General features: G+C 40.8%; 1 protein-coding gene across 1 annotated transcript; it reads left to right on the top strand.

Moving 5' to 3' along the window:
- Nucleotides 1–2,422: 2,422 nt before the first annotated feature.
- On the top strand, nucleotides 2,423–13,618 carry LOC149118161 (lysyl oxidase homolog 3A-like). Its single transcript, XM_089290240.1, has 10 exons — nucleotides 2,423–2,850; nucleotides 5,016–5,217; nucleotides 5,800–6,141; nucleotides 6,402–6,596; nucleotides 7,210–7,350; nucleotides 7,571–7,880; nucleotides 9,493–9,622; nucleotides 10,522–10,685; nucleotides 11,634–11,957; nucleotides 12,668–13,618. Exons 1-10 carry the CDS (start codon nucleotides 2,633–2,635, stop codon nucleotides 12,847–12,849), a joined length of 2,208 nt encoding a protein of 735 aa, XP_089146366.1. The 5' UTR covers nucleotides 2,423–2,632; the 3' UTR covers nucleotides 12,850–13,618.
- The last annotated feature ends 749 nt before the right edge of the window (nucleotides 13,619–14,367 follow it).

Here is a 14,367-nt window from a genome sequence, read left to right as displayed (position 1 = left end):
GGATAGACGGAATTCCAGGGTAAGACAACGACACGAACAGGTCATGAAAATCCACTTTACAGGTCGCAAAACGCCACTTTATTCGATGTCGAAAGCTTTGAGTCAAAATGGTTTGTAGCGGTTTGTCCAAATCCCCAAATCCAAGGACGTTTTTCATTCTTAATAGACCCGAGTAATATTCTGCGGTGACAGAACAATTGAAATGCAATTACGCAAAGGTCGCTAAGGGTCCGGACGCACTGGACTGACAAAATTTGCTTGGCCCTTCCAAAAATCTCGACAAAATTTGTCTCTGCCAAATTTTTAATTTGTCAAGCGTGGGCGCACTGAATTACAGCAAAATATTTGTTAACCACAAGTGTCAATCACAATCACCGCTCTTCCTCTGGCTCAAACGAGTCGTACTTTGCCGCTTGCTTCTTTGAACCTTTGCCCCTTTTTCTGCTCTCGTCTGCTCTTGAATCCTCAGCTTGGCTGCTTTCAATTTGATTACATGTAGTCGTGAAACTTACACTTTTACTTGTACTCGGCTGACTCGGGTGGACACACGGATGTACAAATTGAGCAGAGCTTGGTCCTGGAGATGCAGCTGGAACGTTAACGTAGACTTGGGAACCGTAATAGTTGTACTGTGCGAACGGATCGTCATGGAGCATACCGAGGTACGAATCTTCCATGTTTATCGTTTGATTGCCGCGCAAATATAAATTTAATTTTGGCGGGCTTCGGAGTGAAATACTCCGACTAAAAATAGAGATCAAATTTTCTTAATTGACATTTTCCTTCAAATCATGACGTGTAAATTGACAAATCTGTCAGATTTCACGCCTGACAAAAATTTGTCCTGCTCCGAGGCAGGACGACGGCGTCTTTGAAGTTTCGTAAGCCTTGACAAAATTTAGTAGATCTAAAAATCACTGGACGCACTTGTCTCAGGGAATTGATGACAGATTTTTTCGCAAAATAAACAAAAATTTGCCCAGTGCGTCCAGGCCCTAACCTGGTATCCCGAACTAGTGCTGACTAGGCAATGATTCGTGCAAGTTATGTAGCTTCGGAAGGCCAAGCTTAAGGAAGACTACCGGGAAAACGGGGGGTTGTGAAAAGTTATTCATGAGCATTGACTGCCGCGCGCGGATTATGAGACCTCCTGCCTGCTAAGGCTATTTTTGTCGAAAAAACCAGGTGTTGGATAATTTAATTTTCGCGTGATCATGAAATGTAAATTATGTGGCAGTTATAAGAAAGAGACCAGCAGAGCAAAGCTCTTTCAAATCGAGCATAGGTTAAAGGCTAAAACAAACAGTAAATAGCTGGGAACATAAAGAATTGGAAGAGAATGGGATGTGGAGTATGTCCTCTGAGCTTCGGTTCGGCTCAAGAGAGCGATGAATGCCCTGGCGACAGTATAATGTTCAGTCCATGTCTTGTACCTGTCTCATTTACCGTGATCTCGCTTGCAAGATGATCAAAATGCGCCTTAATGATTAAAATACCGCGATTCAGGACATGCGACTGACAAACGTTTTCATCTACTGTTCGGATAACGAGAACACCGAGAAAGTTAGGCAGCAAACATATTCTGTAGTACGTTCCTATTTATTCAAAAAGGTTACCTCAAGGCGAATGGCTTTCAGTGAAAATTTGGATAATCACTAACCTTGTTTATCTTGAGGTTAATCAGGAGATTTTATTTTCAGTCCATAACGAGCTCTCTGTCTTCGTTAACCACTAATGACAGACTTGAGAGAATATAAACCAACCTATTTCATTCCAAAAACAACAAAAAGAATTACCTTACTGAAGTGTCTGTCTTCGCTTCCGGTGAGCTTGCCGTCAGTCAATTTTCATCGTTCAAAATACTCATCTAGAACGTTTCATCTGGAAGATCAGATAAACTGGTTTTGTGACGACTGATCTTCTTTGCCGCCGGCCAATTATCTTTAAGACGTATTTGTTGTAAATTATGTTCTCCCTTGCCAACCGTAAGCGTTTACCACTATTTTCCCCAAATTCATATCGATGATGCGGACCGCATTGGAAACAGATATTTTCCCGGGAAAATTGAATAACAAACCATTTAAAAATTGATCGCTTTGTGAAGTACAGAATTCAGAAAGAGACTGGAGCTGGGCATTGAATTTTTCCTTTTTCGGTTTTTTGGCAAATTTGAAAATTTACTGTCTGAAAGGGAATAAAGAATTTACACTGTTTACCCTATTTGGTCAAGAATAGACATAATTCGATAATTTCACAAGGTGTTTTGACTCAGTGACAAGAAAAAGGTCCGAACACTTATCCCTGGGTCTGTTTTATGACCTCATAAAGAATTATTATTGTTAGAATATGCTTGCATCGAAAGGTGTTGAAAAGAACAAACAAGGACCGTCTGTTCAATGAACGCAGCTCACAGATTTCTGGAGCATATCTGGTTTCATCTGTGGAGTGAATGTGCGTGAAATGTCACACGATTAAGTTCGTGGATGTAGATTTGGTTTGAGTGGTACTTGGTCGATTTCTCAATCCACTGCTCAGTGCTTTAGCGTTTTTCCTATCGGGTTCAGTCGATCGATCAAACACAGGCCCTCCCGCCGTCGAATTGCGTCCATACCAGTTTCTCCCTGTTATTAAAATGAATTTGATTTTCCTAGGAGTCGTATTAACGAGCCTTCAGATTTCGACCGGCTTAGAGGTTCGTCTGGTCAATGGAAAGCACAATTACGAGGGACGAATCGAGGTAAATTACAACGGTACGTGGAAAGCGGTTTGTGATCACGGATGGAACAGGAAGGCGGCCCGAGTGGTTTGTCGCATGCTTGGATATCCTGATGTGCTGCGCTTCACGAAAGGGTGAGTCAGTGTTTTATATTTCCTTCCTAACTTTGGACGCTTGAAAATGAATCACGTAAGTTTCATTGTAAAAACTGTCCATTCTTCACCGAAAGTACGTACATTCACAAGACGTTTGGCTTTTTTAAAGTATAAAATTCTGTACACACTGAAAGCATACTTCGGATATTATACAATAATTCAAAAGGGAAGAATTAACGACATTAACGCGAAGCAGTAAAAGCAGCTCTAGCGAATGTCGCTGGAATTATGCAATCTTCTTTAAAATCTAAGGGGTAAATCTCCTCTAGCTACTAAGACCTTATGTAATATATTGCGTGATACACATCAGGTTGTTTTAACGCGCGCCTTGCAGTAGTGCGTGACAATTTTTAGGTTTGTAATTGTGTGACTAGACTCAGCTTTGACTGTACTGCGTGACAACACTTCACTGGCCATGCACTCGTGTACTTACAGCGAATGGACTGAGCGGAAAGCGAGCGCCTTCCGAAAACTAAAAGTGGCCGGTTCGCTTGAACATCACGAAGACACTGTTTCTAGTACGTAGTGCCATCGTACGTAGTGCCATCGTTGTGCACAAAGTTTAAAAAGATCGCAGGAGTCTCATGCATTTGCGGACGCGTTTGCAGAAACTTCTGGAAAGTATTGTTTTCCGTAAACAACGGCTCAAAAGCAAATTTGCGCTTAGTCTGAACAGGTTGAGTACCCTTTCCTGAGAATATATGATATTGCCGGCGTGCCAATATTTCACGAAGTGAACACGGTTTTCCATAAGCAGAGCCCTTGAGCAACATAGCGCGCATGCTTTAAGCAGATGGAGTACATCTTCCCAAAGGTCGATATTCGTGCATTGTACTAGAAACTTCGCGAAATAAATGCGGTTTTCCGTAAACAGAGCCTTTAAAATTCATTTCTGTTATGCTCTGTAATTATAGGGCCAGATGGCGCCATTAAATGAAAAAAAAAAATTGGCAAAAATCGCGTTACTTCTGTTTCCCTCCTAATTTGGTGTACAGGAAGCTGATAGGTTTAGCCAGTTGTCCAGCGATTTTGGAATAAGTCGGTTACATATGTCCTACAAGACGATTTTGTCAACATCAAGGATTATACAACATAGTGCACATGGTTTAAACTAGAGGAGAACACCTCTTAAAGGTCGATGTTCGTGTATGTATTGCAAAATTCGCCAAATATATACAGTTTTCCGTAAAAAGAGCCCTTTACGCAAATAACATAATGGCTCATACACCAGATAGTCTCATGGTGGCTAAACCAATAGAAACTCTTGAACTGCTTTATGCAATGACCAGTTTTTATCATTGTTCAATAATAAAAGTGGTGGTTATCTTGTTGGTTTTCGAGTTATAAGCACTTGAAACTGATATTAAGGGTTTTTTTGACAGGTTTTACTGTTATATGTAATTATTTCGACTAATTAAGGACGTTCGCGCTAATTTTTTCTGCGCATCCTTGCTGCGCACGCAGATTCGCACGTCACGTCAGGCATGAGCCCGCGCGCTAAGTAATAAAATGAACAATGATAGGGCAGATGGCCATTACTATAGCTTTGCCTGGATTTAACAATCTTGGACGTTCGGTGATCCCTACTTTTCTTTCCAGAAACAGATTTTATTTACAATTATCTTCACATTGTCCAAAAATGAAGAAAAAATCAATGTCGGAAGTTAAAAAAAAATTCAAGATTTCTGTCCACGGGACATCGAAATCCTACCATCTTGCGGCTGCAAGGCGCGTGAAACTATGGTCGTTAAATGCGAACTTGCTCTTTAAGGAACCTCACCAGTTGTCTAAATTCACTTAATAGGTTCACTTAAACAGTATTTGGCAGAGAATATTTCACTTCAAAGATCTAATTGCAATATTTTTGGGCTTACAGACACTGTGGCCTTATTCGCTAACGAAGCCCGATTTTTTCAGATTTAGGGTGTTCTTCCAGGCATGTTTTCTGCAAAACGAAGTTGGTGACCCCCAATTTTTTTACATTTCTGACATAACTAACTCATCATCTTACAGTGGTAAAAGTCTCAGAAAAAATCAATGTTGGGAAATTTTCGCGCGAACGTCCTTAAGAGAAATTTACGGAGACTAAGAGCCTGAAAGAAGAGTTTTCTTGTTAGCTGATATCTGATTTTACTTTTATCAAGGCAACATGCTTTCGGTTATGGGAATGGAAGATTCTGGGTTGATGACGTCAAATGCACTGGAGACGAGGAGTCCATTGACAAATGCTCCCACAGGCCCTGGGGCCGACACAACTGTCTCAGATACAATCAAGCTGGAGTTATCTGCAGAATGCACAGGAGTGACGTGATTGTTGAGCCCAAGCCTTCCAAAGCCAGCGGTGAGGTATGACTTTGTGTACTCTACCCATGGAGTATCTTGATAACAACCCCTTGTTATCTCCCCTTCTTAACACCTTCCTTTATTGCTGGGCTAGGTTGTTCAAAGCCCCCAGGGTGAGCGAGCATTTTGATTTGAGTTTTGTAACTTTGCGGTGAGCTTTTCTGTTTATATTGTTTGGCCCTCCGTTTTGAGTTTGAATAATCTAAAACAACACAAAACATAAGCAGTGAAAAATATTTTTATGCAAAAAAATATTGCACTTCGGTTGACTTCTAATCCCGGGTTAGCGTTAACCGGCTTCCGAACAACCCGGCCCACTGGTATTTTAAATGAATGCTTCCGTTTTTGTGCGTAAAAAGTAAATGCAAACGTACAGAAAAGTACCATAATTTTAGAATCGACACCATTTTGATTTCTGAAACTGAATAATCGTGATGAAACTAAAAGTTAAGGTTTCTGGAGTTTAGTTAACGACTCTTAGAGAATGTAACAAGTGAAATTGCTCGTACTGTACACTTCATCTAGCTACGTGGGTGAAATCCAAAACTGCGTTACAACACTAGTTCTTTTTCACCTGTAATTCAGGTTTCAAAAGTCAAGATTCAGTTAATTGGCCCGATTGTCAATGATTACATATCGGAAGGTATCGTCCAAGTGGAACACGAAGGAAAGTGGGGTCATATTTGTACTTCTGAATGGACACGCGCTAACTCGCACGTGCTCTGCGGTCAACTTGGATTCCCGGCCTCCGCTGAGTCTGATGCTGTGACCATTCAGGATGTGGAGCCCGTCTATTGGTTGGACCAAGTCACGTGTAAAGGATGGGAGTCTTCGATTGTGTCATGTGACCATGCGGGGTGGGGCCCTCATCAGTGTGAGGATGGTGGAGTTTTGAGAATCAAATGCTTTAGACGAAAAATAACAAAGGTGAGAACGTATACCTTGGTATGTAAATTTACCGAAGATTTCTAAACAGTTTTATTTGAATAGACAAATATGTCTTTTTTTCCTTCTCTTATTTAAGAAAACAATTCATTCTCGCATTGGAAGCTATGCTTCATGTGAATTTTGAAACGATTATTCTCATCTCTTAACTGCCTCACAATGTATTGGTCATGTAAATCCTAGTAATTTCAAGAAGACAAACAAGTGAAAAATAAACTTTAAAGTTTGTATTTATTCTCCAGCCCTTGAACGTGCGACTACGAAGTGGAGCGTTGGTTTCCGAAGGGCGTGTAGAGGTGCAGTATCACAACTTCTGGGGCTCCATATGCGATGACCATTGGACATTGAGGGAAGCTAACGTAGTCTGCAGGTCACTGGGTTACGGGTCAGCGGCGATGGCAGCAAAGAATGCGTACTATGGAAGAGGGAATGGACGGGTAAGTAGTAGAGTGAGTAGAGCTTATAGTGTATTGAGTTGACAAGCGAATCCTTAACTGTTTGCTTCACTCTCTAGTTCTTGCTTCACTTACAAATTATATACGTACTTGCGTGGCCCAAGTTAGTTTGTAGAGAAGCTAAACTAAGCTTTTTTCATATTTGGCACAATCGCAGATTTGTTGGCTGATCTTTCAACTAGCAGAACAAGTTAGTGTTCCTGAAGATCGGGACCAACTTCTTTCATTATAGCCCTTACCGTAATCGAATTGGCCATATTCGTATTCCCGGTGTTGGGCTGGAACTAGCTTGCAACTGAGGCTAATGCGAGGAGTCTTTTCAAATGCAAATGACATTTATCTCTTTTTATTGATATTTCCCCACATGAGCCACCATTGCAAGCTAGTGCCAGTCCAACACCGAGAATACCAACAACACCTATTATTGGCCAATGGATAGGCCCCTTAGTTTAGTTATACTTTAGGTGAAGCTGCCTCGTGCGTGTCTAAACAGAACTTCGGGAACAAACGGTCCCTAAAGCTGATTTATTTGAGTCTCCATCGTTTAGTAGTGGTAGAGATGTCAATAGCTTAATCATCATTCTCTCCGCCGTAGGTTCTTCTTGATGAAGTTGTCTGCAGGGGATCAGAGAGGAATATCTGGCAGTGCAAGCACCGGGCCTGGCGCATCTCAGATTGTGATCATCATGAAGACGCGAGTGTCAAATGTCACGTACCACCACTTCAGGGGCATGAGGTATACAACAGTGACAAGGTTAATAAAGGCACCAGTTTGTTGCATCTAGGAATACTTCATGTTTCAAAGAAACAATTCTGATGAAAACTGCGGAATTGATGAATTATGTAAGACGGGTTTTTCGAAAGAATATACGTTGCCCCCTTTTTGAACTTCTGCTGACAAAAGTACATTTGTAAGCAGAGTATTAAGTATTTTTTTAATTATTTAACTACGGTAGGTTCGCATTCGAGGTGGCGCAAATCCTTTCGAGGGACGGGTTGAAGTCTTCCATGATGGCAAATGGGGAACTGTTTGTGGTGATGAATGGGGCATAGAGGAAGCCATGACAGTTTGTCGACAGCTGAATCTCGGCTATGCCAGTGATGCTGTTACCCAGAGTAACTTCAGCGAAACGGACCTTGAAGTAATCATGTCTGGGGTTAAATGTAGAGTGGACGAGATCTCTATTTACAACTGTGAGCATGATGAGTGGGAGAATGCCACGTGCAGCAGGAAGAAGAAATCAGCAGGCGTTATTTGTGTTAATGGTGAGATGAGTCCATTTTTTTTACACGGGTCTGAAAACGTTTGCCATTAAATGATGTAGAAGTTCTGCAAACACTCGTGGAGATTTGGCAGAACTCGAAAAAGCTGTGGAAATACTCGCCTGTCGGCTCGTGTTCCCACAACATTTCTCGTTCTCCCAAACTTTCACTCGTGTTTCTATTTAACAATTAGATTATGAGCTCGAGATTCCTATGAGGTGATAGTTGATGAGGCCTGCGGCCTTATCAACTATCGCCTCATAGAAATCGAGAGCGAATAATCTAATTGTTTTAGTGGAATTCTAACTGAATTTCATGTTCTCGTTCCGTTCTACTTCATACAACATGCGTGGAAACTATATACTGGAAATGCCCAAACCTAAAACTACAACTTTTGGTCTCCACTCCTTTACTTATCTGGCAACAAAAGAAGGGAATTTTTTGCCCAATTTTATAAGGTTATGTAGCTTCTCAGACTTCAAAAAGCACATATAGTAAAACCAATTCATGAAACATGTAAATGATAATTTTATAATTAGTTAATATAAGTCAATTGTAATATAAGTCAATATTTAAATAGCAATTTCTATTTTAATTTTTCGTTATCAAATATTTTGTTCTTGGAAATATTAGCTTGTCAAGCTACTCTGAAATTCGAGCTTAAATAAAGTTTATGTATGTATGTATGTATGTATGTATGTATAAACGCAAATAACGGTTTCTAATTATTTTTCTACGCATTATTGAACTTTACGCTTTAACAAAATCGCACATTGAATTGCATTGAATTGTCCTTGGTAAATTTGCAGTTGTTTACGCGCACACACCCGTTTTTTCAATAATTTCAAGTCAAGAAACCGCTGATGTCCTTCTTTTAGTCTTCTCAGGAATTTAATTATCCATTTACGTCTAAACGTTCTTCCAAAACTTCGGAAAAACGATAAAAACGCCGCATTTTGTGGACGACTGACAGACACTGCACTCTAATGACTGAAAGTATACGAGTAGCTCAGCCAATCAGATCGCAGCATTTGCATCAGTATACTAGTAGAATTCTACTAATAAGCAATTAGATTATGAGCTCGAGATTTCTATCGCGTGATAGTTGACGAGGGTGCAGCTCGAGTCAACTATCACGCATAGAAATCGAGAGCGAATAATCTAATTGTTTTAGTACAAATTTATACTAGTCGTTCAAAACCTGACCTAAATCATCTTCACAGACACTTCGAAATTGCCAAAAAGCGGCCGTCATTTTGTTAACAAGCGCACACTGCTACGCTTCTCACTATCTATTACAGAATAGATAGTGAGTGAGAGCGATATTCGTGATAGAACGCCGGTAGATTTATATTAAAACTCGATAGAAACATGGTACATGTTTTCTATTTCTTACATAATAATAATTTATATATATAAGTTACGCCAGCAGCAAATTTTGACGCAGTTTAAGTCGTGAACCTTCGTGACCACTCGTCGTAGTTCGCAGTGACTCGAAATTATTCGTTTAACTGTCGCCTGTGGAAATACCTACTTGTGTTCGAACGGCCACATTTCAAAAGGTAATTTTTCCGTAGCTAGCTTTCAGCGTTGAAATTCATTTTTCCTTCCTCAGCTTTGCCGGATCTTGTTCTCGATACTGATCTTCTCAGAGGCCACATGGAAATGAATATGCTTCCTTTATATAGCTTGAGGTGCGCCATGGAAGAAAATTGTCTCTCTAAAAGTGCGGCAGGTCAGCTAAGGTAAATATGTGTGTGTTTTGTGTTTTGAGCCCTTGCACTCGGGTGAATATCAGGGCTTGCTCATGCAAATACTGTATTCGTAAGATATCAGGATGCCTACCTCATGTTTGTCATTAACTATGAATTTTACGTTTTTCCATCACCCTTGTTTTTCTGGCCGTAATATGAATAATGCTAAAGAACCCCAATATAATGAACCCCTGCCCCTCCCATTTACAATTTACAATTTAACAAATTGGTGTCAGTTTTTCATGCGTCTGTCCTGTTATTGACAATGAATTTCGTCATAACATTGTCAAAGTAGTCTGCGGATCGACTCGGCTATCGCCTCGTGGATCCACAGCTACTTTGACAATGTTATGACGAATTTCATGATCAATGAGAGGACAGACGCAGAAAACTGACGTTAATTTGTTTTTTACGATAACAAATTGTCAAAAAATGTCCGCTCTCGCTCGTTTGACGCATCGCATAAATTATAAATTCATGTGTCTGTCCGCTTATTGACAATGAAGATTAGCCAATGAGCGCGCGAGAATTTCTTTAGTTATCGTAAAAAGGGCATTTTCAAGTTGCCTTTTGCCTCTGTGTCAAAATGAGTCTTCGTGCGAAACCATTTGTAGGAAATTCTTTCCCCCTACAGGTTCATTTTCATGCAAATCAAACTCATTTCCATGTGAACGGTTTTGCGCGAGGCCTCGTTTTGAAACAGAGGCACAAGGTAACTCGGAAATGGCCAATTACGTAAACAAATTATTTCGTCCCGGCCAGGTTACTAAGGGTAGGAATGTATGTTACAGAACCCAGTATTGGGAACCTTGGCCTGTTACGACGATTTCCAAGTCCTTTGTCACCTCGTTATATCGGAGCTTCACTTTATCTCCTTATTTCGGTTCCAGATATTCAGACGCGACCCTAAGGCGACTGCTTAGATTCAGCGTGAAAGTTGAAAACAGAGGACTGGATCACTTTAGACCAAAAGCTGACAAGTCAACTTGGCAATGGCACAAATGCCATCAGCACTACCATTCTATGGAGACTTTCTCCTCATATGATCTCATTCGTAAGTACAATAGTAAAGTGTCGAACGGACAGGTGAACAGAAACAAGGAGAGTGCAATTGACGGAGTGACTATTGAGAGTAACTGAATGACTAAATAACTGAATCTGGTACAGGAGTATGAATGACTGAGGGCTGACTGACTAACTGACTGACTGACTGACTGAATGACTGACTGGCTGACCGACCAACTGACTGATTGACCGACAGTCCTTTAGTAAACTGACTAAATGATCAAGTGATGATTAACTAATCAACTGAGAGGCTGACAGAGCTAATATACAGACAGACAGATGGACAAGCGGAATTGAAGATAAATGAACTTTTCTCTCGCGGGCTAATTCTACGTGCTATTTAAGGCAAACAAAGACACGGTACCGTAGAGCAGATCGGAAACAGATTGAATACTCTGAAGATCCCTATCTGGTAGTTTTGGAAATAGCTGATAATTCTCCCTGGCCTACATGACCTTTTCTCTTTTGTACAATTTTTTTTTAAAGCGAAGACTTTACGCGTAGCGGCTTGAGCTTTAGTGATAATGGGACCACCAAGCATGGCTCACGATTAAAAGAAATCACTGATTGGTACTTAAACTGTGCGATATGATTTGAAAGGTTACCACCCGGATTACCATATCTCTAAGGAACGTTGGAAAATATTCCAAAACACTACTTTGTTTTGAAGGAGCGGCGGTTGTTGTGCTGTTTGTTCTTAAACAGGACGCTTTTCTTTCTCATAGCCTTTCTTCACCTAAAGCGGGTCAGGTGTGTTCAGCAGCGGAGAACTGTTGAGGAAACCTATTAAACTGACGCTAGGATGCATTACGGGATTGAGTGGCATCCCATTCAGGGGGATAAGCAATGCACTTTGTCACTTTATCCTGCAGCTTGCGTTACATATCAGCTGTGATGAACTTTGAGAATAAATACACCTTACGTTTTCACTTTGTAGGTCGGGACACTGGGGTTAAGGTTGCCGACGGACACAAGGCCAGCTTTTGTTTGGAGGACACCAAGTGCGACCCTGGGTTTGAGCAAGTATGGAACTGTACGGACCGGGGTGATCAAGGGATATCTCCCGGGTGTTACGACATTTATTACTACAATATCGACTGTCAGTGGGTGGATGTTAGTGACTTCGTGCACGGTGGTTTTTACCTCCAAGTCCACCTGAACCCTGGCAACCAAGTGGCCGAGTCAGATTTCAAGAACAACGTTGCCAAATGCTCCGTGTATGATTATGGCAATTACCTTATTTGCAACAAGTGTTGGATTGGTAAGTCTGACCTCAATAAACTACCTCCTTGTGAGTAATCTTTAGTTTAGGAAAGCCTGCGTTACAGACAGTCGACAGGCGCGACGCCGGTATAGACTAATCACGTGACACATGCGGCTTCACTGCAGGCTCGTCTACATGTAGGTGTTCCCCTGATATTCCTTCCTAAGCCTGCAAGAAGTTTCTATCAAGCGCCTCTCCCTGTGTGTATCACTCACTTTCGCTCACAGAGAAATATTTAACAAGTATAAACAGCTTGTCGTGACGAGTTACAAGGAACCAGATAGGAATGGATTGTTTGACCACTACACCAAGAATATCTTAAAAGAACTGCCGCAAGAAGATCATTTTGATTCATGATCAGACGAAAGGAGCTCGAACATTGAAACTTAAATAGAGAACATGGAAAGGATAATTATGAAGTAAACCGACGTTAACGTTGATTAAAGAAATATATAGCAGGGTATTAAATTTCACAAGGTTAATTTTCGCTAAAACCCTTTTTTTAAATCGCGAAAATCGCGAAAATTAAGTCTAGCGAAAAAAGGAACAAAAAGATAGTTGGCAATCTCGGATCTAGTTTATTCTCTAAAATTAAATTACTTCTTTGTTTTTCTGTTTTAAGTGAACAAATTTAAAGTATGTTTACACCTTGCATCCCAATAGCTGTATAATAACATATATAACACCTCAGACTCTCTTTCTTGCAGACGACTGCGAAAGCGGGCTCGACACTCATGGCGGCAATTCTGGGGGCAGCTGCTGCGTATTTCCGTTCAAGTTCAATGGTAAACTCTATCACGGCTGTACAATGGATGGATACAGGAAAAAATGGTGCGCCACCACCTACGATTTCAGAAAAAACCGAAAGTGGGGACTGTGTTTCGATTAACGGAATATTATTCAGGCCAGAATTTTTTTCCTCCAGGGCGTTTCTCTCTTTTCTTTTGCTCAGTTTTGAGTATTACAAAGGGAGTGGAACTTTAGGTAAACTTCATCACAAAGAATGGCGATCTCATATTCTGTGGGGTTTTGGTAACCTTGGAAATGGCTAGTTGAGGCCTTGTCCACTTGGGTATTTTCTCTTGTATAGGAATCAGGCATTGTCCAGTTTACATATTTTATAACCGCACTAAAAACTGTGTCCTTGTAATGTGGTTATAGACGTAAGACATCCGAGCTAGGATGCATCGAATAGCAGAGTATCATTAACATTCGTTCTTTTTACGGTCAACCGACGTGAACTTTGGTAAACCACTCCCCCAGGGGAGACTGGGTCCCACGGTTGACTCCATATTACCACCTCCAATGGTCGTGTTCTGAACTCGCCAGCGCATCTAGAAACCGGGCGGTACGTGGGTACAAAGTCTGACTGTACCACTGTATCATAGTTATCCGTTTATTTAAGTCCCTGTTTCGAACCTCAAAATGTCTGTCCAATTCATTTGAAACTTGAACTTTACAGGGAAAATAAGAATAAACAAAATTTAATTTAAGTATTTATTTTATTTTAATGTTTGAGCATATTTCGTTCTCTTTGACAATCTGCCCTCAACTACATGAATAATTTCGTGTTATACATATATCTATTTGCTTTTATTATAGCTTTTTTTGAGTTCTTGTAAATAAAAGTTAAGTAAAAGTTGTTTATAGTGATACTAGTGCTGGGTGGTTGTGATTGTTCAGTTGAGGGGTGAGGTCTCTTCTGGATGGCTGACGTCGTGACGGCCCGGACGCTAATCTTTAGATCTCAAGGTAGAATTTTAAGGCTAACTGCTCGATGGGGCTGCTGGCCTAGCATGTTCAGGTTGTCGAAAAGTCAGTCACCCAATCTTGTCCCCAGAAGCGCCGGTTCATCTGGCCAGCACTCAAAATCACGACCTCTTGCCACGCTCGACTTCTTTCCTCATATCCAAAACAGAGTCCTTAGGTTTCTTGGTCAGCGGGAAGTCGCTGCTGACCACTCGCTGATCAAGGACCCTGAGGACCGCTCCGGACAGAGCTTGTGGTCTCTTCAGGTATGGCATATGGGGTTGACTAGAGGAGGCACAAAGCTAGATACAAATTGATTGAGAAATTTGGTCATTTTTGCAATTTTTTAGAACTTTGGGTATCATTTTGAAGGACATAAAGCCTCAAAATATCTGGGTGGAAATGCAATATTGAGACATACATGTGATTGTAAAATTTTGCATTTTTAAACCCGCGTCACTTCTTGCTAATGTTGTAAACACAGATCCATACTTTTGATATTCAGATATAATAGTTGTTGAAAACAAATGTCACAAACAAAGATATTCCATCTTAATGCCAGTTCAAAATCCCATACAAGCGAACACACCAGCATTTTGTTAATTTGGCGAACTGCCTAAATGTAATAGATTCTAATTTAAATGGAACAAGGTAGCTT

This window comes from Orbicella faveolata, unplaced genomic scaffold (assembly GCF_042242905.1).
Source record: "Orbicella faveolata isolate gen_17 unplaced genomic scaffold, um_ofav_v1 contig_1, whole genome shotgun sequence".
Classification (NCBI taxonomy): Eukaryota; Metazoa; Cnidaria; class Anthozoa; order Scleractinia; family Merulinidae; genus Orbicella; species Orbicella faveolata.
The sequence above is the reverse complement of the archived record's forward strand: the minus strand, read 5'-3'. Positions and strand labels throughout refer to the sequence as shown.